The sequence below is a fragment of the Narcine bancroftii genome, chromosome 2 (genome assembly GCF_036971445.1).
Source record: "Narcine bancroftii isolate sNarBan1 chromosome 2, sNarBan1.hap1, whole genome shotgun sequence".
In the NCBI taxonomy this organism is placed as follows: domain Eukaryota; kingdom Metazoa; phylum Chordata; class Chondrichthyes; order Torpediniformes; family Narcinidae; genus Narcine; species Narcine bancroftii.
In genome coordinates, this window is record NC_091470.1 from 311,199,753 (window position 1) to 311,225,948 (window position 26,196).

Below are 26,196 nucleotides of genomic sequence, written 5' to 3' on the forward strand. Positions count from 1 at the left end.
TAAATTAAGGTAAGTGCATCATACAGTATCAATTATAAGTGCTTAAAGTGTAATGATTTTAAAAGTAAAATTCCATTCAAATACCTTTGGCTTCATATACACATTTATAGGCACTGTATCCTAATGCAATAATTTTCTTTTTCTCCAAGTAGGCACAGCAGGACTAGTGCATTCTGTATCTAATACTTTGACCACCAGGTGGCAACACATTTCTTGATTTGCTCGGGATTTATCAATACGGAGTAAAAATGAAGGTAAAGATCCCATTATTGTCACGTAACACTACATTGAGAATGTAACATGCACAAAATTCTTTAACTTTATTTACCATAAGAAAGACAGAGAGTCGCCACCTTGTCCAGCACCCCTCACTGAAATGAGGTCCTAGGAGAAACAAAGTCACGACTCCTGGTGAGTGCTTTAACCACTGAGCTATCAGAGCCTCTAATCTGATAAGAACACCAGCTAAATTGTCCCACAGACAGGCATACATTTAATTCCTGGTATGCACTGTTCCATTCCAGAAGCTTTACTTCAAGGTGGCAATTGTGAATTGAGAGGACAAACTTAGCTAACTATTTGGAATAGATATGAATGAAATCAACACAAGGGACAGACCATTTCAAACAACACTTTTGCCACAGCTTTTACCAAGTTGTATAATATTTCCAAGGACTAACACTGATGCACTTAAACATTTACTGAAACACTTTAAATTACTGATTCCCAAAGTTGGTGCAGCTGCCCCCTGTGGGCGATGGAAAGATCCAAGGTGGCGGTCGGGTGCAGTGAGGAAAAAAGGGGTGTTTTGAACCTTCAGTCTTGTTATTATTCATTTTGCTGCAAAGTTTCATGAAGATGCCAGTGCAGTAATTTTTCTGGCCAGACTCAGGGTGACAGTAGTGAGCAAAATAAACAGTGTCAAGATGTTCTCACAAGTATTGGTCTCAGTGGCTGCCATAATGTACTGGCATCACTACCCTCGTCTCAGCGCCGCCACCAGCCCCCGCCAACCCCACCCAGCGCCGCCACCATCACTAACCCTCCAACCCCACTCAGCACTGCCACTAACCCCCTCCCTAGTGCCATTGTATTGGGGGAGGGGGGGGGAGACGCGCTCAGAATGTGGCCTAGAGACCAAGGTGGAGGAAGTCTGAAAAAGGTTGGGAACCACTGTTTTAAATGGATCTCTTACTGCTAAAGGATGAGGCCCTTGCATGATATATTAAATTGTACTTTCCTCTATACCCTGCCCATATGATTCATTGCACCATTAGTCCCATTATATTTGTCTATTCATTTTTTTGCCCATCATTAAAATGCTTGCTTTATGAGTTCACTTGAGTGGGTAGTACATAAAGATTTTCATTGTATTTCATGACAAGTAGTGTAATAAACAATTTAATATACTACTACAATATCCTAACTTCCCATCTTAATCTGCTTACAAATTGCTCTGATTGTAATTTAGGAACAATAATTATCTGTAATGATGCAAGGTATTAATTAGCACATGAAAAGGAATAGGTAGAAGCAATAGTTGAATATGTTGCAGACCGCAACAAGTCTTCTTGCAGAATAAGCACTGACATGACAACAGCAATATTTAATGTATTCCTCAAATCCCCTCATCAACCTCAATAACTTGCAGTTTCTCACACCACAATGTATCAAATTTAAAAGTTTATATCCCTCTATTTGATCAAAATCCTCTCCCAGTGCTGAACTGTGCAGTTTGATGTGTTTCTGTATTGACAACTTGCTCAAGGATAAGTGCTTAGATCCTGATCCCTATATACTCATGATTGCGTTGGAGCGAACTTAGCTACTCAATCTACAAATCCATTGATGTCACCACCACTGTTGGCCAAAAAACTAGAGAGTCAGAAAACAGAATGGAGATTGAAAATTGAATTGGCTGATGCCAGAACAATCTTCCTCTCTTCGGCACCACAACCATGGAGTTTATTGTTCATTTTTGGAAGGGGAAGCCGAAGAACTAAGTACCCGTCTTCATTGTTAGATCAGCAGTGGAGAGGGTTAGAATCTTCAACTTCCTGGGAGTCTACATAATCAGAGGATTTCTCCTGGAGCCAGCAGGCAATTGTGAAGAAGACACATCAATGCCTCAGCCTCCCCTTTTAAATCTCAAATAGCTCCTACTTTCCAAGAAGTTTGCAGATTCAGTATGTAGTCAAATACTCCAACATTTACAAATGCAATGTGGAAAGTATTCTGACTGGTCGCATCATGGACTGGCTTGGCATTTAAAGTGCAGAAAGTAGCAAACACAGCCAAGTCCATCACAGACTAACATCCCATCCACTGAAGGCATCCACGTAAACCAACATTGTAAAGGACCTCCATCACACTGATCACAACCTCTTCTTACTGTCACCTTTGGAAAGAATGTACAAAGCCTAAAATTCAGCACCTCTAGGTTCAAGAACAGTTCTTTTGTAATGGCTTTCAAGCTTTTGAACTTCCCCTTACTACCCTAACCATGGACTGCTCCGGGATCGTAAAAAGATTCATCTGCACTGTTGAAATGTCACATTTTTTTTCTTGCACTTACTGTGAATATTTATCTACATTTTATATTTATTATCTCTTTCTGTACTGGGTTAATTTAATTTACACTATTATATTTAGTATATCTTACACATCCGTTAGGCTGCAAGAAGGAATTTTGGTGCACATGTACATTGCACTTGTGCTTATGGCAATAAACTCATTACAATTCTCATGGTTTATAAAAGCTTTTCTAATTTATTGAATCTTGTATAATTAATGTGCCCAAAGTTGATTATCTGCATGGTGAATTTTGACTCCATTGGTACAAAATTTCCAACGATAAATCTAAATTCAAGCATAGATGTTCCCTGAACACAACACAGATTGATTTTCTTGCATGCAGAAAATGACATCTCCAGGTGGAATACCACACAGTGTGATACTATTTTAATACCATACTGCGGATTGCTTTTTCCAGGAAGAGCTGCTGCCTTAGAAAATATGGTCAATGCAATTGTATGTATCTAAGCAAATAAGACAGAGCACTTTTTTTTTTAAAAAAAAACTTCATCTGCTAACAAAGAAATGTTCATATTTAACCTGCATTCGACTGTTTTCCAGCTCAAAAAAATATTTCTAATATAGAATGCCCTGAACTGGGACATGTACATGGTCTTAGGAAAAATAAAGAAAGAAAAACTACAGGTGCAAGAAATCTGTAAAACAGGCATTAGAACTTGTCAGGCAGCATTCTGTGGAAAGAGAGTCAAAAATAAAAGTCAGTATTTATGGTCCCACACCTTCCATCAGAAAGTCCACTGCAAGCTATTCAAAATATACTGTTAATCACAAGTAGCACATTCCAACTGGGCAATTTGCTCCAGTGTTGTTCCAAAAATGAAAAAAGAAACAATTATAGAGGGTAACCTAAATAATTTTTGAAGCCATTAATGTTTTTTTTTTAAAAATATTTGCATATTATTGTACTAACGTAAAAATTTAAGTCTGGCACAATATCATTTTAATTCAACAAAACTGAAAAAATATGGTTCTTATCTTGAATCACAAAAAAGGCAAATCTATCAATTGACTTTATTTATTTACTTACTGTTCATTACTCTTTAATTTGTATTTCAATTTTCTTTAAAGCTACTTCACTGGTAAGAATATACATCACTAATTCTCCTTGGAAGAAATAATGTGACAGTTTTAATCTCCAGATGGAAATGATATCCAACAATAAGACAAATAATCTGTTAAGAATCATTTAATTGAAGTGATAAACAGTATTCCTTCAAGCACTTTCAACTCACATCTCACAATCCAGAATCCAAAATGGACAATAATTTGTGTTAAAATAACTCACTATAATCAATACCAACCATAATATGAGACAATAGGACAGTATTATCAGGGAAATTAACGACAGAACATTAAATAATGATCTTGCTAAAATATTTGATGTGTGTTCATTAGGAGTTCTAAAAATAGAGCTATATAGCACAGTAACAGCCCCTTCAGCCCAAATTGTCCCGACTAATCAAGTTGCCCATCTTAGCTTGTCCCATCTCTCTGCATTTGGCCCATATTCCTCTAAATATTCCTAATCGATATATCGTCCAAATGTCTTTTTACACACAAATGTATCGGTCTCTATCACTTCCTCCAGCAGTTTGTTCCATACATGTACCACCCTCAGTGAAAAATTTGCCTTTGTTCCTTTTAACTTTCTGCCTACCCACCTTAAACCTTTGCCTTCTAGTTTAGTCTCTTCCACTCTGCAGAGAAAAACTGACTAATCTTCACACTCCATGATGTCATTGAAGTGGACAGGGCTTCTAGCCTATTCAGCTTCTCCTTCAAACCTTCCAGTCCCAGGAACATTACATGAATCACATTCTTACACAACCACATCTACAGAAACCACATCTCCAATACTCAATGCAGTGAATAACGAAAGCACAAGCGCAAAATGTCTTCACCACCATCCTATCAATCGATATCACTCCTTTCAGGAAACTATACAAACTACCTCTATCCTACAAATCAGAATCAGAATTTACTGTCATGAACAAGTCACAAAATTTGTTGTTTTGCAGCAGCGTCAGAGTCAAAACGTTCAGATAAACCACCTGACAAAAGTAAATAGAAATACTGCATGAAAACTCAAGGCAAGGCAGCAGCTTGCTCATTGATCATTCAAGAATCTGATGGTAGCAGTGAAAAAGCTTGTACGTCAAGATAAACTAGCCAACATCTTCCTAATGCAAGCTCTGCTTGTGATAGATATAATACTGATGTGGCTTCATTAATTCATATGTTTTGGTCATGTCCTGTGTTAGAAACATTTTGAAAAGATATTTCTAAAACTATCATTGATACTGGTTATTCAATTACAACTTAACCACTTAACTGCTCATTTTGGAATTACAGATGTAGGTGGTTTATCTACTTCTGCTTATCAAGCTATAGCTTTTTCTACACTTTTAGCTAGAAGAGCCATTTTACTTAAATGAAAAGACAGATCCTCCCACATTATTTCAATGGTTTTCTCATGGTACCACCTTTCCTAGTCTCTACGCGTAATTAATAAATAAATAAATAAGCTCTAAAATCTCTGCTACTCCTAGCCTCGACACGTGAAAATAAATAAAAGTTGTGAGTAATTTTCTCCAGGGGAAACACAACTATGCATGTCAGTATTCCAACAGGCCATTTCCAAGAGAGAATCAGACTCCCAGGTAACTGCAATACATTTCTTGGCCAGTGCCAACACAATTTTAAGAAACTTGAATTGATATTTGGACAGCCTCATTGTAGGTTTTGCGTCCGTAATATTTCCTAAAAGAAACAATTCTGGACTTGGAGGCTATTGTTTCCCAATAATTTCATTTAATAAAGCTCTTAAGTTTTCCCAAAAGGGTTTCAATTTAGAACATGACCAGGTGGAAAGTAAAAAAGTATGTGTTTCTTCCCTGCATCCGAAACATATATCAGAAAAATTAGGATTTAATTTTTTTTACCCCACAGGGCAAGATATAGCTGATGCAAAAAATTATATTGCACCAGCCTATATCTTACATTAATTGTGTTGCTCATATAGTTGTAGCATAAGTTCAACCAGGTCTTATCATCAATATTAATATTCAAGTCTGATTCCCATCTTTGTTTTGGTCTATGTAACTCCTTTTTAGGAGTATCCAATTGGATTAAAGAATATATAACTGATATGAACTTCTTCGTGGTCCCCTTTTGAATTAAAATCTCCATTTCACTGCACTCTGATAATGTCATAGTTGGACCTAATTCTTCTCTAAGAAAAGCTCTTAATTGAAAGTAACAAAAAATTGAATTGTTATAAATATTGTATTGATTTTTTAATTGTTCAAATGACATTAATTGCCCTTGTACATAACAATCTTCTACATATCTGATCCCTTTATGGAACCATGTATGTAGAATTAAATTATCCATAGTTAGAAGAATTAGTCTATTCTAAAACAAGGGCATTTTTGGAGTAATTTCTTTTCTTGCACCAATTAAATTATTCATTTTATATCAGATACTCAAAAGGTGTTTAATTATTGGTGTTTCTTTTCCAGCTATAATAAAATTAACAGCCCATTTAAATATAAAATCTTCTGCCACTCTTTCCCCGATTTTGTGCAGTTCAATTTCTACCCATGAAGGCTGGTCTCTTCCGTCAAAGAGGGAAATGACAAATTTCATCTGGGCTGCCCAATAATAATATTTAAAGTTAATTTTTCAATGGAGATTCTAGCTAACTTACCTTTTCCTAAAAATTTCATAATTAGTTTATTCAAATTTTGGAAGAATTTCTTTGGTAGCGGTGTCAGAAGGGTCTGGAAGAGGTACTGTAGATGTGGGAATATTCATTTTAATGCAACTCACTCTACCAATCAATGTTATCAGCAGAGTGACCCATTTATTTAAATCCTCCTCAATTTTCCTAAGCAAGGGGAGATGGCGTTTTAATCCATTGTTGATGATAAGATCAGAATTCTGTGATTTTATTAGGAGACATATTGGGATTTTCTGTGAAACCAATTGTTATTCTGTTGCCAAAAAAATTGTTATATGGGGATCCTTAAAAGCTTATTTAAGGGGTCAAATAATTAGTTATACATTGAAAATTAAAAGAGATAAATTAGAAAAAGGGGTACACTGTTTGGAGAAGGACAGTTATGGAGTTCAGAACAAAAACGAAGGGCACTCATTAGTAAAAAATGAGTATAATATCTCACAAACAGAGAAAATAATAATGAGAGCTAAACAAAGGTATTACGAGTTGGAGGAAAGAGCTCAAAGTCCTATCTTGGCAATTGAAAACAGAACAGGTTTCTCATACAATCAATGTGATTGAAACAATCTAATAGGATCTCCTATTAACCATTAGAAATTAATGAGGCTTTTAAATCATTTTATACAAAATTATATAAATTGGAATCACAAGGAGATGTAATGATTATTAGATGATTATTTGTCATGATTGGTTTTGCCAAATTTATATTTAACTGAGCAGAATTAATTAAATGCACCTTTTGCACAATTGGAAATAGAGGAAGCATTACTTATTACATGTTAATAGATCTCCTGGCGAAGATGGTTTCCACCAGAATTTTACAAGAATTTAAAGATCTGCTAATATCTCTTTTTATGGAGGTACTGATCCAAGCGATGGAATTACATACTTTGACAGAATCCTTTTCAGCAGCAATAATAATGGTGATTCCTAAGAAAGATAGGGATCCATTGAAACTGTCATCATACAGACCAATATCTCTATTAAATGCTGATTATAAAATATTAGTTATGGCTGTGACAAACAAATTGAATAAATTTCTGTCTAAATTAATAAAAAAAAACCAAACAGGATTTGTGAAGAAAAGACAATCAGCAGATAACGTAACAAGACTTCTTAGCCTCATCCATTTGGCCCAGAAAAGAGGTGAACATAGTGTGGAAGTTGCCTTGGATGCAGAAAAGGCCTTTGATAGATTGGAAAGGGACCTTTTCTTTCAAGTACTAGAGAAATTTGGATTAGGTCAAAAATTCATAAATTGGATTTGAACTCTTTAAAATGATCCAAAGTCTAAGGCTGTGACCAATGGGCAAATATCTTCAATATTCCCACTATCTGGGTCTAGTAGACAAGGATGTCCACTGTCACCAGCCCTCTTTGTACTGACCATAGAACCCTTGGCTGAAGCTATTTGACAAAACACAAATATTGAAGAGTTCAGAGTGGAACAAGATGAGTCTTTTTGCAGATGATATATTAATATATCTGACAGAGCCAGTAACTTCTCTACAAAGACTGCATTTGCAATTGGAAAATTATGGGAAAGTTTCAGAATACAAGATAAATTGGATTAAAAGTGAAATATTAGCTTTAACGAATGCAGACTACACAGATTGCAAAGGGTCTGGAGCATGTTGACCTGCACTGAGGGGATAATGGTGATGAAGGCCGCTGTAGTCTATGAAGAGCAGCCATATGTACGTTTGTTTTCTAGTTGATCCAGGGCTGAGTGGAGAGTCAATGATACTGCATCTGCTGTGGAGCAATTGTGACGATGGGCGAATTGCAGTGGGTCTAGACATTTGCTTAGGTACGTGTTAATTATGCCCATGACCGTCCTCTCAAAGCATTTCATCACAGTAGATGTGAATGCCCTGGGTGTTAGTCATTGAGGCAACTCACTGCTCTTCTGGGGCACCGACCGGGATGATTGATGCCCTTTTGAAGCAGGTGAGAACCTCTAACTGTGACAATGAGAGATTGAAAATGTCCGTGAACACTCCGGCTAGTTGATTGGCACAGATTTTCAGTACCCTGCCAGATACACTGTCAGGGCCTGATGCCTTGCAAGGGTTTACCCTCTTGAATGAGGTTCTGATGTCAGCCTCAGTGACAGATATCACAGACTCCTCAGCCTCTGCAGGGATTCTCATAAGCAATGTTGGGTTCTCCTTCTCAAAGTGGGCATAGGTGTTCAGCTCATCAAGGCACAAAGTAGCACAGCCATTTATGGTGTTCATCCTCTGTAATGGCCTGCACTCCCTGCCAAAGCTGATGTGTATACCCCATAAATCTGCCGTTTACAGCCCAAATATTTCCTGATTTTATTTATCAAAATGTAACATCTCACATTTATCCAAATTAAACTCCATCTGCCATACCTAAGTCCACTGATTCAGTTAATCAGTAAAAAACACAACGCTGGAGAAACTCCTTTATGTAGCAAAAGTAAAAGTACATAACCAACGTTTTGGACTTGAGCTCTTCATCAAGGAATAGAAAAATGTCAGCAGGCATCTGAGCAAGAATAAAGGGGGGGAAGGAGTGGTCACAAAGGCAGAAGTTGATAGGTGAAGAGAGGGAGAGGACACCTGCAATCAAGGGGAGGAGGGAAGGCTAGGTGAAGAGAGGGGGGTGGGGAGGAGAACTGGAAATGGGAAGGGAGGGAGGGGAAAGAGGAGAGCAGATTAGCAGAAACTGGAAAATTTAATGTTAATGCCATCTGGCAGGTGAGTGCTCAGACAGAAAATCAGGGTGTTGCTCCTCCAATTTGTGGGTGGTCTTGGTGGGATAGTACACAAGGCCAGACACAGAACTGAAATAGTTGGCTATTGGGAGGTCTCTGTCACTGGTGCAAACAGAGTGAAGGAGTCCATCCAAGCAACCTCCTAATCTACACCCCATCTCACAAATGGAGAACAAGATGCAGTAAATCAGTCCTGAAGATATACAAGTGAAACATTGCTTCACTTGAAAGGCCTGTTTGGGGCTCTGGACCGTGGTGAGGGAAGAGGTGTGGGAGCAAGTGGCACCTCTTGTGGCCACAGGGGAAGGTGCCAGGATAGTGATTGATTAGTGAAGAGGGATCAGTGCATGATGGAGTCACAGAGGGACGGCTGCTGACATTCTTCCATACATAAAGGACACTGCCTGATCTGCTGAGTTTCTCCAGCATTGTTTTTACTTCAACCACTGAAAACCTACTTGAAGGACAAATTAAGAAACAGTCTGAGATTAGCAGAAGGAAGCAATTTTGAATATGTGATTACAGACACAATGATAATTTAAAAATTTATAACAAACATGTACATTAAACTGAAAGAAAAGGAGAACGAGGAAACAAGCTGTAAACCTAAACAAAACTGGGAACAAGATCTAAACATAAAGATAAAGAATGAAACATGGGAAAAGCTATGCTCCGGAACTATGAGAAATACAATAAACACGCGGATACACATGATACAATATAATTGGTTACACAGGCTATACATCACACCCCAAAAGTTAAACAAATGGGACCCAACAGTATCAGACCAGACGTTTTCGCTGTAAGAAGGAAACGGGAACAACAATACATGCAATTTGGGCATGTGAGAAAGTGGAAAAATTTTGGGAAGATCTAAACCAGGTATTAAATAAAATCACAAAAAGCAACATACCAAAAAACCCAGAGATCTTTCTTCTAAGTAAAACAAGAAATAAAGAACTTGGACTCGATTTGGATGGAGCACAAAAAAGATTTATTATGATAGCCCTAGCTGTAGCAAAAAAATGTATTATGTCAACCTGGAAATTAAAAGATAACCTGAAAATACAGCAATGGTATATAGAAATGAATAAATGTATTCCATTGGAAAAAATAACTTATAATTTAAGAAATAACATCACAGTATTCGAACAAATATGGGAACCATACATGGAACACAATAGAGAAATCCTACCACGGACCTCCACCACCTAAAAGGACAGAAGGAGAAGACAACAAAATGAACTGACCCAGTATGTAAAAGTAGAAGACACAAATTTCTTGTTTATTTTTATTATGTGACGACGTTGTTTAACGGGTTTAATGTATCATATAGATTGAACATTGAATGAATGGGGGGTTGGGTGAGGGAGGGGGGGAAAAAGGGAGAAAAAGTTGAAAACTACTGTTTAAATTGAACCTAACTGACTCATTATGGTTTCATAACTCCAAAGGAAATGGTCCAATGACAATTTTTTTCAAGCAAAATATTTCAGTAACAATTGGGTCTAGAGCAGTGATTCTCAGCCTTCCCTTCCCACTCACATACCACCTTAAGCAATCCCTTACTAATCACAGATCACTATTGGCATAGGGATTACTTAAAGTGGTATGTGAGTGAAAACAGTTGAGAACCACTGGTTTATATAAATGCAGGACAACAATGGACCCCGCACCTATTCCCATGCAAACAATTTCATCACATGCCTCAGTCTGAAAACCACATCTGCACATCACTCTGTGTACTGCTATTGTAATCTCCCTCACTAGCTCTTCATTCTTACAAATGATAGCAAAATTCATCCCATCTGCTTGAGGAGTACCCAACAACAAGAGATAAAATCTAGTACATCAATGATTTAGTCCAAAGGATTGATAGATAAATAGATAGATAAATAGTCAACTTATATTGACATATTGGGTCTCCGGACCATTAATATTTGCTTCAATAATGGCTTGTGCCAACTATTTTTAATATGTTAATTATAACATCAAATTAGGCTTGGCTGAGCAATATGTTGGCAATTTTTCAGTGATAACAGTTATAGTTTGATAGCATAGCTCCAGTGCAACAGGTTAAACATATGTTATTAATATAAAAACATTCAGCAGCTAAATGTTGTCACTCACTTACTTTTGGATCTTCAGGGAAAATGTTATCTACCAGGCGTTTGTACCTTGGGCGCAAGGCACCACAGCAGCCACATACTCCTGCAGAAATAGAAAAGTCAGACTTTAAACCAACTGGTATGAAGAAAATCACCAATAGTCACAGAGCTGCAACAACAGTAGTGAAGTAACATGCACAAAATTCAAGCATCAAGGGAGGAACAACTCAAACCAAAGAAAGAATAAAACAGGAATTAACTGAAGATCAAAGCAGACTTGTGTAGGTTTGCAATGAGGATTTATAGAAGAACTACAGTATACATAGACAACCTAGAGCTGTAACATGGCTCATGAAATACAAACACAAGAAATAGGAACAGGAGTAGGCCATCCGGCCATTGAGACTGTCCTTCCATTCAATAAGATTGTGGCTGATCTGGCCATGGACACAGCTCCACCTACCTGCTTTTTCCTCAATCTTTAATTCCCCTATTGTAGAAAATCTTTAATGAGCCAAAATCTACTCCTTCCTTTGACAGAATTCCATAGATTCAATCATCTCTGGGAGAAGCAGCTCCTCCTCGTCTGTCCTAAATCTACTCTCCCAAATCTTGAGACTACATCACCTAGCTCTCGTCTTACCTACCAGTGGAAATAGCTTTCCTGCCTCTATCTAGTCTATTCCTTTTATAATTTTGTTCAATTATACAAGATCACCTCTCATTCTTCTGAATTCCAGCAAGTAAAAGTCCAGGTGACTCAACCTCTCCTCACAGGCTAAGCCTCTCATCTCTGCAATCAATCTGGTAAACCTTCTCTGCACCCAAGTTAAACTAATATATCCTCTCATGCAAGAAAAACAGATCTGCACACAGAACTCCAGGATAGTGCCCCACCAGTGCCCTGTGTAACTGCAGTAGAAGCTTTCAGCTTTTAAATGTAGATGACACAAAGATTGGAGGTGTAGTGAAGAAGGCTTTCAAAGTCAGCAGGGGTTTCCAGACTACTTGGAAAAATGGCAGATGGAATTTAATGCAGACTGGTATTCAGTGTTGCATTTTGGAAGGATAAACCAAGGTAGGCACATAGAAAACAGTAGGGCTCTGAGGAGTGCAGTCGAACAGAGGGATCTGGAAATACACAATTTCCTGAAAGTGGCATCACAGGTAGATAAGGTTGAAAAGAGAGCTTTTAGCACATAGGCCTTCATAAATCAAAGATTTGAGTACAGATAAGTTTTGTGTGCAGTTTTGGTCACCAAACTACAGGAAAGAGAAGATTTACGAGGATGTTGCTGGAACTTGAAGAACTGAGTTACAAGGAAAAGTTAAACGGGTTAGGACTTCATTCCTTGCAGGAGAGATTTGATAAAGGTACAGTAAACAAAATTATGATGAGCATAGATAGAGTAAATGTAAATAGGCTTTTTACACCAAGGTTAATTTGAGATGAAAACTAGAGGACATTTCTTAAGGGTGAAAGGGGAAATGTTAAGGGGGGGGGGGGGGGGGGAGTTCTTCACACAGAGAGTGGTGGGACTATAGAATGACCTGCCAACTGAAGTGGTGAATGAAGGCTCAATTTTAATATTTAAGAAATACTTGGTACATGGATGGGAGGGGTATGGAATGGGTGCAGGTCAGTGAGACAAACCAGAACAATAATTTGGCACAGGCCAGAGGGCTGAAAGGTCTGAATTCTGTGCTGGAATGTTCTACAACTCTGAGCAAATTCAATCCCTCTTGCATGAAGATTGCATTTGCCTCCTTGATAACCTGTGGCATCTATAAACCAATCTTATGATACATGCATAAGCACACCCTTGTCCTTCTGCTCAACAGCATTTACATTCACTATTTACATTATAATTTTTCCTTCCAAATGAACCATCTTTCATTTACCAACTTGATACTCCATCTGCCAGACCATTGCCAGCTCACTCAACTAGTGTATGTCTCTCTGCTGACTTTCTCCATCCTCTGCACAATTTGCTTTCACACTCAATTTAGTGACATCAGCAAACTTGGACCAGATAGCTCTGTGCGCTCTTCCAAATCTTTAATATAGATCATGAAAAGCTGCAGTTTGAGCACTGATCCCTGTGGCACTCTGTTTACCTAAATGCCAACCAGTGAAATAGCAATTTATCCCAACTCTGTCTGTATTGGTTAACCAATCCTTTATTCATGCTAAAATATTATCCTCATCTATTTGCAACCTTCTTTTATGGGAAAGCTTTTCATGCAGCACCTCATCGAACACATTTTGGAAACCCACAATCCACTGCAGATTATATCCTCAAAGAACATTAGTAACATTGTGAAACATAACCGATTCTTCCTGAATCCATGCTTCCTGAATCATTCTTTCCAGATGACAATGGCCCACTTACCAACAAGTGAAATGGCTCCCAAAATGGCAGACATGCTGTGGAAAATGCTGGAAATTGACCTGTATCCAACATAGGTTTCTATCTGAGCTGATGACATAACTGATTATGTCACTTCCGGCCCATGAGACTGAAGCAGTGATGTATACAAGCCCAGCATGCAAGCCTGGAGGTGTTAGTCTTGCACTAGACTCCACAGTGTGTACATCAACTTCCCAGCATATACATCAATTTGGCAACATGTTAATCAATGTCTATAGTTGCTCAGTATAGAATACTTCACTACATTAGTGAAACAACTGTCCTTTGGACCCCAACATGAAATAATTTTCTTTGATGCATGCTGTGGCTCTGAAACTGCTAATGTCTTGGACTTCACAACCACATGTATGGTTTGACCAAGCAGAATCCCAATTCTAGATGAGGCAGACAACATCTGATTCCATGCAGTACTACTATGTAATAGGTGCCCTGGATCAAGACTTTCTAATTTTCTGCAGCAGCCTCCGGAGGAAGGCAAGTATATGGCACTCAACAGTCTACTCGTCCATACCTTTGGCCTCTCATGACGTGTTCGAGTAACCCATTCACTTCACTAGGATGGGTTGGGAGACAGGACCCAGTTCATGAATGAAATGCTGGCACTAGCGGAAGGACAAAGGCCCTGGCTCACGTTCGAGCAGGCTTTCTTGGAGCAGTTGCCAGAAGATAGCCACATGGTGCTTGCCAACGAGGATTTGAGTGACCCATGGAGGGTTGCGGCCCGTGCTGATATTCTATGGCAAGTTAAACAAGAAAGCCCATGACATCAGTAGGACAGGTCACCAGACCCCGCTCACAGCAGCAAGACCGTGCAATTCCAACATTAGACCGGCAGCAGGGTCGATCAAATCAATTTTCAGACCACCAGTCAGCCTGGAGACAATAAGATGAAAATAGCACCCATTGGTGTTTCTACCATCAACGATGGGAACAGAAGCTTGCTGCTATTGCCCTCCCTGTGCATTTCAAGGAAACGCCGGTGCCAACTGTCTTTAATGGCTGTTACGGCTGGCCATTGAGACAGCCTTGTGTATGTCTGGGATAGACATTCTGGTCAGTGTTTCTTGATGGATAAAGGGGCTGAGATCAGCGTGCTTCCCCCTTCAGGGCATAACACAATCAACAGAAAACCTGGGCCATTGTTGAAAGCCAAAAACTGCAGTACCATCCAGACATTTGGCACATGTCATATCCTGCTTCAGTTTGGCGATGCTAAGTTCACGTGGACGTTCACATTGGCCATGGTCTCACAACTGCTACTGGGAGCTGATTTTCTCAGAGCATGTGGCCTGCTGGTTGATCTAGAGGGATGAAGCCTCGTTCACACCAACACTTTCCAGACCTTCGCCCTAGATGAGGTATTTAGACGCCGATACTCTTTCGGAGAATGAATTTGCCAGATTATTGGTGGAATTCCCTCCAATAATTACCTGCAGTTCACCTCAGCAAGGCCAAAAAAAGGTTGCAGCACCACATACAAACTGAAGACTGCATGCTCAAGCTCGCAGGCTCCCTCCAGATAAACTTCGTCTGGCCAAAGCGGAGTCTGAAAGGATGGAGGATATAGTATTGTACAACAGTCCGATAGCTACTGGGCTTCCCCATTCCACATGGTACCCAAGGCTGCAGTGAATGGAGATCCTGTGGTGATTACTGCAGGTTGAATGAGGTTACCGCACTGGATCACCACCCAGTACCGCATTTGCAGGGAACCCACATCTTTTCCAAGGTGGTCCTAGTCCTAGTCCAGGGGTATCATCAGATCCTGGTCCACCCAGATGACATTCCAAAAATGGCCATTATTACACCCTTTGGCCTTTTTGAATTCAGAAGGTTGCCTTTTGGACTCAAGAATATCGCGCAGACTTACCAACGTTTAATGGACAGAGTAGGACAGAATCTCGACTACTTTCATATACCTAGATGACATACTTATCGCTAGCCACAGTCATCAGGATCTGTCCTACCTGTTCAAGCTTTTCACTCATTTGAATGAGTTTAGGCTGACCATCAACCCAGCCAAGTGTCAATTCAGGTTAGCGACCATCGACTTTCTGAGCCATAGAATCAACAAACACGGAGCAAAGTATCTACTGGCAAAGGTCGAGGCGATCCGGGCATTTGCTAAGCTCAGCACAGTTAAAGGTCTCCAGGAATTCATTGGAATGGTGAACTTTTATCGCCGCTTTCTACCATCGGCATTCACATCACACACCCCCTCTTTGCCCTGGTGTCAAGCAAGGCAGGGGATGCAACTTGGAACAAAGAATCGTCAGCATGGAAGCACTGGCTAAAGCTGCATTGCTGGTCCATCCAAGAGCAGATGTCACGACAGCCCTGACGGTGGTTGTGTCCAGTATGGTAGTAGGAGGGGTGCTTGAACAGTACATTGATGGGCATTGGAAACCATTGGCTTTCTTTAGCAAGTGCCTAAGACCACCAGAACTCGAGAACAGTGCTTTTGATTGAGAATTGTTGGCACTGCACCTAGCTATCAGATATTTCAGGTACTTTCTAGAAGGCAGACATTTCACGGCTTTCATAGACGACAAGCCACTTATATTTGTCTTCGCTAAGGTATCAGATCCATGGTCAGCTCGTCAACAGAGACATTCATCATTTATTTCTGAGTTCAAGACTGCCATCGAACACATCTCAGGAAAGGCCAATGTAGTGGCAGATGCACTGTCTCGCCCAGCCATACAAAATCCATGCAGACCTTAGCCCAAGGGATGGAATATGCTGCGCTCACAAAAGTGCAACAGGCAGACAAAGAAATTCCGTGTTACAGAACAGGAGACTCAAACCTGAGGATGGAAGATATTCCGGTAGACACGGGAGCTTAAACTCCTATGTGACATATCTACAGGTCATCCTTGCCCAATCGATCTGGTGGGCTGGAGGCGGCAGGTATTTGATGCGTTACACAGGTTGGCACATCCATCAATCAGAACAATCGTCCGGATGGTAGCCAACAGACTTGTGTGGTATAACCTTCGAAAACAGGTCAGCATTTGGGTGGCCCCCTGCCAGTGTCACGTGGTTCCAGTTTTCCCTTCACTATAGTGGATAGGGCCGCGAGGTGGCCAGAGGCAGTTTCACTGGCAGATACGACTACTGACCCCTGCGCCAGGACCCTAATTTCTGCCAGGATAGCACATTTCGGTCTGCCAGAACACAGCATGTCTGACGTTGGTTCCCAATTCACATCAAGCCTGTGGTCAGAAATGGTCACCCTGCTTGGAACGGAGTGCATCATACAATTGCGTACCACCCACAATCCAACAGACTAGTAGAAAGGTTCCACAGGCATTTGAAATCAGCCCTTATGGCATGTCTGCAGGGACCTAACTGGGTTGACGAATTGCCGTGGGTACTTTTGGGCATACGAACAGCAGCTAAGGATGATGTAGGCGCCTCATCGGCAGAGTTGGTCTATAGCGTACCCCTGATGGTTGCAGAATTCATATCAGACTCAGGAAAACAGGAAGAGATGCCCGCAGTGGACCTAAGCAAGCTCCGCAAAAAGCTCAGTTCTTTAGTGCCTATACCGACATCTCAAAACAGTAAAGCCAGGTCCTATATATCACAGAACTTGCAAGACTGCAAGTATGTTTGCATACTGAAAGGAGCACACCGAACACCATTCCAGCATCTGTATGAGGGACCCTTCAAAGTACAAAGACGCAAGGGTTTGACGTACATTTTGAACATTGGAGGTAAAGAGGAAGCTTTTGACAATGACTGCCTCAAATCTGCCCATCTGGATCTGGATGGGCCAGTCATGGTTCAGGTGGGGAGGAAGGCTGCCCAAATGAAAAGGAAGATTTTGGGGGTCCACAGCAGGATTGCCAGTTCTGTGGGGGTGGGGGGGGGTGGGAGGCACGTGGTGACCCACTTACCAGCAAGTGAAACAACTTCCAAAATGGCAGACATGCTGTGGAAAATGCGGGAAATTGACCTGCACCCAACACAGGTTTTTATCTGGGATGATGACATAACTGATGATGTCACTTCTGGTCCATATGATAGAAGCAGTCACATATATAAGCCCAGCATGCAAGTCTTGCAGTCGACTCCACACTGCGTACATCAACTTCCCAGGGTATACATCAGCGACAATGTGTACAGTGATTCCACAGCGTGTACACCAATGTCTATAGTAGCTCAGTATAGAATGCTTCGCTACAACTTCAAGCATTTTCCTGACTTCAGACATTAAGCTAACTTTTCATTTAGGTATGAATACAGCATCACATTTGTTATCTTTCAATCTGCAAGGATGTGCCTGGAGTCCAGAGAATTTAGAAAGTTATCACAAACATGGCATCTCTTCTGGGTAAAGCATGACCTGCACAAAACAGCAGGTTGCACCTAAAGTTGAGGGGACACATCTCCTTGCACCAGGTTTGATGGAACTGTTAGGGTGGATTTAAACTCACTGGGCAGGAAGATGGAAACCAGAATGTTAGGCCAGATGATGGAGCAGTTGGTGAAAAGGTAGATGCAATGTATAGTGAGATTGTGGGGAAGGACCAGCAGTGGATAGGGCAAAATGGGTAGAAATCAGAAACAGGGAGGGAGTGACCACTCTATTGGGAGAATTCTGGAGGCCCCATAGATGCCAGTGGAGAGGTCATGTACTGAGTTACTATGGGTAGAAATCAGAAACAGGGAGGGAGTGACCACTCTATTGGGAGAATTCTGGAGGCCCCTAATCTTGCAGCAGGCAACTGAGGAGCAGATATGCAGGCAGATTTTGAAGTAGTACAAAAGTAACAGGGTTGTTGTTATGGCAGACTTCAACTTCTCTCACACACAGGACGTACTGAATCTAGTATTGGGTAATGAACCTAGTCAGGCGACAGGCCATTAGGTGGATGTTCAGTGACCACAATTCCCTGACGTTTAGCAATAGCTATGGACAAGAAAAGGAGCAGATGAAATAGGAAAGAGTTTAATTGGTGAAAAGCAAATTACAATGTTATTAGACATGAACCTGGTAACAGATCCTATCGAGGAAATGCACAGAAGTGTCGAGGATGTTCAAGGACCACTTGCACAGGGTTCTCAATAGGTTTCTCTCACTCTAACAGGGAAAGAATCATAGGGTAAAGGAGCCATGGTTGACAAGAGATGGAACAGCGTCAAGAGGATGAAGGAAGCATCAACAGGTTTAGGAAGCAAAAATCAGTTAGGGCTCATGAGAACAAGGTAGCTAGGCAGAAACTTAAGAAGGGACCTAGGAGAGCTAGAAGGGGATATTAGAAGGTCTTGGCAAGTAGGATGAAGAAAAACTCTGAGAAGTTCTTCATGCAAGTGAAGAACAGAAGAATGATTAGAGTGAGGGTAGGACTGGTCAGGGTTAAAGGTGAGAGCATGTGCCTGGAGGCAGACAGGGTGAGGACTTTCAGTGTTCGTGAGAGTGGGGGACCCTGGTGAATAGGAGTTCAGCCAGAACAAGAAAGATGAAGTGCTGAAGCTGCTGAAAAAACATTTGGATAGACAAGTTCAAGGACCCTTGGTTACTCCAGGAAGGGAAGAGATTGCTGGGATGTTGGGAGTGTTCCTTCAATTCTCCCTGACCACAGAAGTGGTAGCCGAGGATTGGCTGATGGCAAATGTGGTTCACAAGTTCAAGAAAAGTAATTGGGAGAATTCTGGGAATTCTAGTCTAGTGAGTCTTGCACAAGTGGTGGGCAAACTATTGGAGAGGATTTATGAGCATATATAGAAGAAAAAGTTTCTAAGGGATAGTTAGCATGGCTTTGTGAGAGCCAGGTCATGCCTCAAGCCTAATTGAGTTTGAGGAGGAAATGAAAGAAGTTGATCAAGGGACGTGACAATGGATGTGGTGCATATGTATTTTAGTTAGGTGCTTGACATCTCCCCATAGTAGGCTTATCCAGGGAAACCTGCTTGTGTGGATTCAGAATTAGTTTGCCCACAGAGAACAAAAGGTGGCGTTAGGAGGAACACATTTTGCCTGGAGGTCCGTGATTAGTGGTGTTCCTCAGGGTTACTGATTAACAGCTGGCTCTCCCTTCCCCTACTGTCTTTTTTTAAAAAACTCCAATATTCTTTGTTTGAGCTCTGTGGTGAAGAAAAATAGCTTTGAAATGTCTTCCATTGTTCCTTATTTGTCCAAGCATACATGTTCCCAATGTAGGCTTAGCCAACTCCTCCCTCATACCATTGCAATCTCCCTTGACTCGGCATCGTACACTAGTTTTAGCTTGTACTATTGCACCCTCCATTTGGATAAGAAATTCAATCATATTGTGATCACTCTTTCTGACAGAATCCATAACTACCAGATCATTAATTTTACCCAAGTTATTGCACAGGATCAGATCTAAGATATCATGTTCACCTCAACAAAGTAGATGCAGTGTACATCTAGTTCTATAAAGTTTAGTGTATTTTGTTGGTAGATGTGTGGATGCAAGCTGCAGAGTAGAATGATTGAGGAACAGACCAAACAATTCCTGTTCCTATGTTAAAAGAAACAGCAGAGTAACTGATGCATACATTAACTTTCAATAAAGTACAACCACGGGATTGAAAACAACGGTGGTAAAACTGGACACACAAATGCCTAAAAACAGAACAGGAAAAGAACTGTTCAACAAATGACATACACAAATAGAAAACATATACTGTGATGCTCAACAATTGATCACTGTCAGTGAAGAGTTAATTAGGTCATGTGCATGTTCTTTTCACACTTGTAGCTTGAGTATGTAGGATCATTCTACCCCCTAGTTATGTTTATATTTAATGCAATTATTATCTCAATAATGGTTCTAATGGAAAAAATAAAATGGTGTTAAAAAAAATCAATAGAAGGCACTATCATTTATTTTACCCAATTACTGTGTACTAATAATGTACATTCTTCTGATATAATTGGGTCAAACTGATGTAATGGAACCTGGTATAAAATTTAAATACTGTTAAAGATTACTCAATCTTAAATGGAGCTTTTTAAAAAAAAGATAAAAAAACTAGAACCAGATAACAAATTGGAGAAAAAGCAATGAAGAAAAACATCTAATTTTGGAGCTCTCAACTATCATTTCATTAATTTGCATCATTACCACTGCATTAGTCATTATAGGGCATCACAGAGGCAACAAATAAGATCATTAACTGTTGCTGATTGCAAGTGAAGATTACACAACTTTAAAGAATTAACAGCTCTTTCTCAATTTGGAATTGAATAATTATCAGATTTAAGGGTGCTCTGGATTCCACAATAAATTTCAGATGAACTCTTTCAAAAATGACTCATATTATTTATTTTTAAATAGAGCAATGGTTGTTAAGGATAATATTCAAAGAGACTACATCAAAGTGCAGGAGTAATGCAGCATCCAGAGGAAGTAAAAGGCAATGGATGATTTGGGCCAGAGCCCTTTATCAGAAGATCATGCAGATGCCTGAATAAAAAGTTGGGCGGAGCGGGGGGCGGAGCGGGGGGCGGAGCGGGGGGCGGAGCGGGGGGCGGAGCGGGGGGCGGAGCGGGGGGCGGAGCGGGGGGCGGAGCGGGGGGCGGAGCGGGGGGCGGAGCGGGGGGCGGAGCGGGGGGCGGAGCGGGGGGCGGAGCGGGGGGCGGAGCGGGGGGCGGAGCGGGGGGCGGAGCGGGGGGCGGAGCGGGGGGCGGAGCGGGGGGCGGAGCGGGGGGCGGAGCGGGGGGCGGAGCGGGGGGCGGAGCGGGGGGCGGAGCGGGGGGCGGGGGGCGGAGCGGGGGGCGGGGGGCGGAGCGGGGGCGGGGGGCGGAGCGGGGGCGGGGGGCGGAGCGGGGGCGGGGGGAGGAGCGGGGGCGGGGGGAGGAGCGGGGGCGGGGGGAGGAGCGGGGGCGGGGGGAGGAGCGGGGGCGGGGGGAGGAGCGGGGGCGGGGGGAGGAGCGGGGGCGGGGGGAGGAGCGGGGGCGGGGGGAGGAGCGGGGGCGGGGGGAGGAGCGGGGGCGGGGGGAGGAGCGGGGGCGGGGGGAGGAGCGGGGGCGGGGGGAGGAGCGGGGGCGGGGGGAGGAGCGGGGGCGGGGGGAGGAGCGGGGGCGGGGGGAGGAGCGGGGGCGGGGGGAGGAGCGGGGGCGGGGGGAGGAGCGGGGGCGGGGGGAGGAGCGGGGGCGGGGGGAGGAGCGGGGGCGGGGGGAGGAGCGGGGGCGGGGGGAGGAGCGGGGGCGGGGGGAGGAGCGGGGGCGGGGGGAGGAGCGGGGGCGGGGGGAGGAGCGGGGGCGGGGGGAGGAGCGGGGGCGGGGGGAGGAGCGGGGGCGGGGGGAGGAGCGGGGGCGGGGGGAGGAGCGGGGGCGGGGGGAGGAGCGGGGGCGGGGGGAGGAGCGGGGGCGGGGGGAGGAGCGGGGGCGGGGGGAGGAGCGGGGGCGGGGGGAGGAGCGGGGGCGGGGGGAGGAGCGGGGGCGGGGGGAGGAGCGGGGGCGGGGGGAGGAGCGGGGGCGGGGGGAGGAGCGGGGGCGGGGGGAGGAGCGGGGGCGGGGGGAGGAGCGGGGGCGGGGGGAGGAGCGGGGGCGGGGGGAGGAGCGGGGGCGGGGGGAGGAGCGGGGGCGGGGGGAGGAGCGGGGGCGGGGGGAGGAGCGGGGGCGGGGGGAGGAGCGGGGGCGGGGGGAGGAGCGGGGGCGGGGGGAGGAGCGGGGGCGGGGGGAGGAGCGGGGGCGGGGGGAGGAGCGGGGGCGGGGGGAGGAGCGGGGGCGGGGGGAGGAGCGGGGGCGGGGGGAGGAGCGGGGGCGGGGGGAGGAGCGGGGGCGGGGGGAGGAGCGGGGGCGGGGGGAGGAGCGGGGGCGGGGGGAGGAGCGGGGGCGGGGGGAGGAGCGGGGGCGGGGGGAGGAGCGGGGGCGGGGGGAGGAGCGGGGGCGGGGGGAGGAGCGGGGGCGGGGGGAGGAGCGGGGGCGGGGGGAGGAGCGGGGGCGGGGGGAGGAGCGGGGGCGGGGGGAGGAGCGGGGGCGGGGGGAGGAGCGGGGGCGGGGGGAGGAGCGGGGGCGGGGGGAGGAGCGGGGGCGGGGGGAGGAGCGGGGGCGGGGGGAGGAGCGGGGGCGGGGGGAGGAGCGGGGGCGGGGGGAGGAGCGGGGGCGGGGGGAGGAGCGGGGGCGGGGGGAGGAGCGGGGGCGGGGGGAGGAGCGGGGGCGGGGGGAGGAGCGGGGGCGGGGGGAGGAGCGGGGGCGGGGGGAGGAGCGGGGGCGGGGGGAGGAGCGGGGGCGGGGGGAGGAGCGGGGGCGGGGGGAGGAGCGGGGGCGGGGGGAGGAGCGGGGGCGGGGGGAGGAGCGGGGGCGGGGGGAGGAGCGGGGGCGGGGGGAGGAGCGGGGGCGGGGGGAGGAGCGGGGGCGGGGGGAGGAGCGGGGGCGGGGGGAGGAGCGGGGGCGGGGGGAGGAGCGGGGGCGGGGGGAGGAGCGGGGGCGGGGGGAGGAGCGGGGGCGGGGGGAGGAGCGGGGGCGGGGGGAGGAGCGGGGGCGGGGGGAGGAGCGGGGGCGGGGGGAGGAGCGGGGGCGGGGGGAGGAGCGGGGGCGGGGGGAGGAGCGGGGGCGGGGGGAGGAGCGGGGGCGGGGGGAGGAGCGGGGGCGGGGGGAGGAGCGGGGGCGGGGGGAGGAGCGGGGGCGGGGGGAGGAGCGGGGGCGGGGGGAGGAGCGGGGGCGGGGGGAGGAGCGGGGGCGGGGGGAGGAGCGGGGGCGGGGGGAGGAGCGGGGGCGGGGGGAGGAGCGGGGGCGGGGGGAGGAGCGGGGGCGGGGGGAGGAGCGGGGGCGGGGGGAGGAGCGGGGGCGGGGGGAGGAGCGGGGGCGGGGGGAGGAGCGGGGGCGGGGGGAGGAGCGGGGGCGGGGGGAGGAGCGGGGGCGGGGGGAGGAGCGGGGGCGGGGGGAGGAGCGGGGGCGGGGGGAGGAGCGGGGGCGGGGGGAGGAGCGGGGGCGGGGGGAGGAGCGGGGGCGGGGGGAGGAGCGGGGGTGGGGGTCAGGTTTCAATAATGATGTGGAAGCTACAGTGTTAACAAAGCTTTCATTTTTTTTAATAAAAGGGAAAACAAGTGAGCAGATATTAGCAGATAGAAATAGTTTGCTTTGCAAATAACCCAAATTTATTATGATGAATACACATTTCTGCAGAATGAAAATTTCATTGAATTAGTATGTAGGTACAGCAAATTACGAAGGTCAATGGAATACTGTTTCCAAGGTGGACTGATTACAACAATTAGAAAGCCTTACAATGTCTGGTGTTTTGAAACTGCTTTGGTGAGACAGACACAGTTTTAGTGCCTAAATTAACATTTGCCATGAAGATAGGAATGTTATACTATCATTAATTTAAGGATTTTGTGGAGAAAAGAAAAATCAGGAACAGTTCAGAAAAGCCATGATCTTAATGAATGCTTTTATGCATGTTCCCCACTTTTGCCATGAAGATTTTTGAGCATAATCGGGACAATTGGGAATTAGAACATCTTTCCGAACTGTCATACATCTCAAACATCTCACACAATTCCTATAATTTCCTTCTGTGCACTTCTTCATCAACCACAACTTGACACCAAATTTTAAGAGGATGGAGAATGGAGGGAGATACCAGCAAGAACATTTTTTTTGTACTGAGATCCAATCCACAGCATGAAGAACTTTTGATTTGGCGGAAATGGAAATATTATACCAAATGAGGTCCATTTCGTATTAGCATGAAAACAAATGTTAATTCATTGCAATTCAGGTAATTTAAATAATAAAAAAATAATTTACGAGAATTGGATAAATAGTAGTCCCAAATAATTGCAAATTGATTTAGATATGATAAGTTTTAAGGAGATGTAACCTGTGCTTTGGATTTTCTAGAAATAATGCCTTAAAAAATATTATATCAAGTGACAGAAAATCATATACACAATGATTTATTACATGGTTGTGTCAATCCAAAATGTATTCAACATACCTTTCCTGTACAATTTTAAGAATAACATAGCACATACTTGAATATCAAACAGCTCCTGGCTTTCTGCTGCGGGTAATCAAGAACAGTAGCTACCCAATAATAGAAACACAAATATTACCTGCAAAGAAACTGGATAAGTAGTGAAAACATTGAAAAGTAACCTCGACTATCTAAGATAAATATTTTCCACTAAAAAAAACCAAGAACAAACCAACCAATAAGGAAATAAAACTAAAGCCAAATAAAATAAAATCTACTCACACCACATGCATAGACAACCAAAAAGATTTTTAAAAAAGATTAGAAAAGTTGGAAAAAGAAAAAAAACAAGAGATTCCCTTAGAAAACACATTTAAAAAGAGAAATCATGCTTGGCCATTCCTATTGAATTATCTGATGGAAAAAGGAGAAAGATAGAGATTAATTTTTTTTATAAAGCAACAAATTTAGATTACCATACACTGAAGGTACCATTATATACCACTGCTAAAGTCTGGAGTCAGACAAATTGCAGAATAAATCGCAACAAGGTAACAAAACAGAAAATGCTATTAGCCTGTATTCAAAAGGATACAGGGTCAAAAAGGATATTCCCCAAGAACCAGTGCTGAGATCATATTCTTCACATTTTACATATTGATTTTGATAGGATTGGAAAATTTCAAAATTTACAAATCATGGAAAATATAGGACTGCATCAAAATATAGCAATATAAACTTGTGACGAGGATGTGCAATTGTTAAGAGATCTTCAGTGCAGAAAGTAGATCGCTAAAAACTATAGATGCCATGATTGTGAATGATCAAAAAAGCTTGTGGGACTCAACTGTTCAGGCAGCATCCAGAGAAAGGAAGGGTCAATCAATCTTTAAGCTTGGAACCCTTTATCACATATAAATAAAAAAAAGTGGAGAGCAGGGGTGAGAGAAGTCAAGAGGCAATAGCGTTTTGGACAGAGGAAGGTGGACAAGGTGGAGAGACCACCAGAGGGGGGGAGGGGTAGGGGAGCTGGGGGGACATAGGTTAGGAAAAATGGTGAGGAGTAGGCAAAAAAAATGGAAATGGTGGAACCAGATAGAGGTGGCCTAACGAAGTTAGAAAATTCAATGTGCATTGTGTTTAAGGCTGTCCAAGAGGTATGTGATATATTGCTCAAGTTTACATTTGGCTTCACCCTGGCAAAAGGTGAGGCTGTTGGGAAATGTAAGGAGAATTAAAATGGTTAGCACCTAGCTAGCTCCCAGGAATTTGAGCTTGGACCTCCAGCTAGAAAGCCACACGTTCAGTACTGAGACAATTCTAAAATGCGATAAAATGGAGAAAAATAATAGTAAAATCATATCAGAACTGCAAATATTAAACCTGTCAGGAAATACTGAGCAAACTGGAGCTCCCATTTGCTAGAAGGATAGAATATCACATTAAAACCCCGGTTATCCAAAATTCAAGCTACTGGCAGCCCCAAGCAACTGGCAAGTCATCGTGAAAAATAATTAGGAAAAAAAAAAAATCTAAAATTGGCACTCTTCACCATTAGTTTACCAACCCATGCAACATGCAATTTCAAGCAACTGGAAAATTCACTTTTTCGGCATCTTACAATACCATAGGTACTGGACATCAGGGGTTTCACTGTATATTAAATTTG

At 44.3% G+C, this 26,196-nt stretch overlaps 1 protein-coding gene across 7 annotated transcripts in view; it reads right to left on the bottom strand.

Annotated features, from left to right (window-relative positions):
* efr3a (EFR3 homolog A (S. cerevisiae)) overlaps window positions 1–26,196 on the bottom strand; it is a 175,720-nt gene that overhangs the window by 112,550 nt on the left and 36,974 nt on the right. For 5 of the 7 annotated variants that reach the window (XM_069921661.1, XM_069921658.1, XM_069921660.1 and 2 more), the window contains one exon: window positions 11,218–11,294. The exons of 1 other annotated variant lie outside the window; for it this stretch is intronic. In XM_069921661.1, the coding sequence (XP_069777762.1) occupies window positions 11,218–11,294 (77 nt within the window). Of the gene's footprint in view, window positions 1–328; window positions 385–11,217; window positions 11,295–26,196 lie in introns of those variants that run through there. One more of the 7 variants, XM_069921662.1, reaches the window with a different exon arrangement.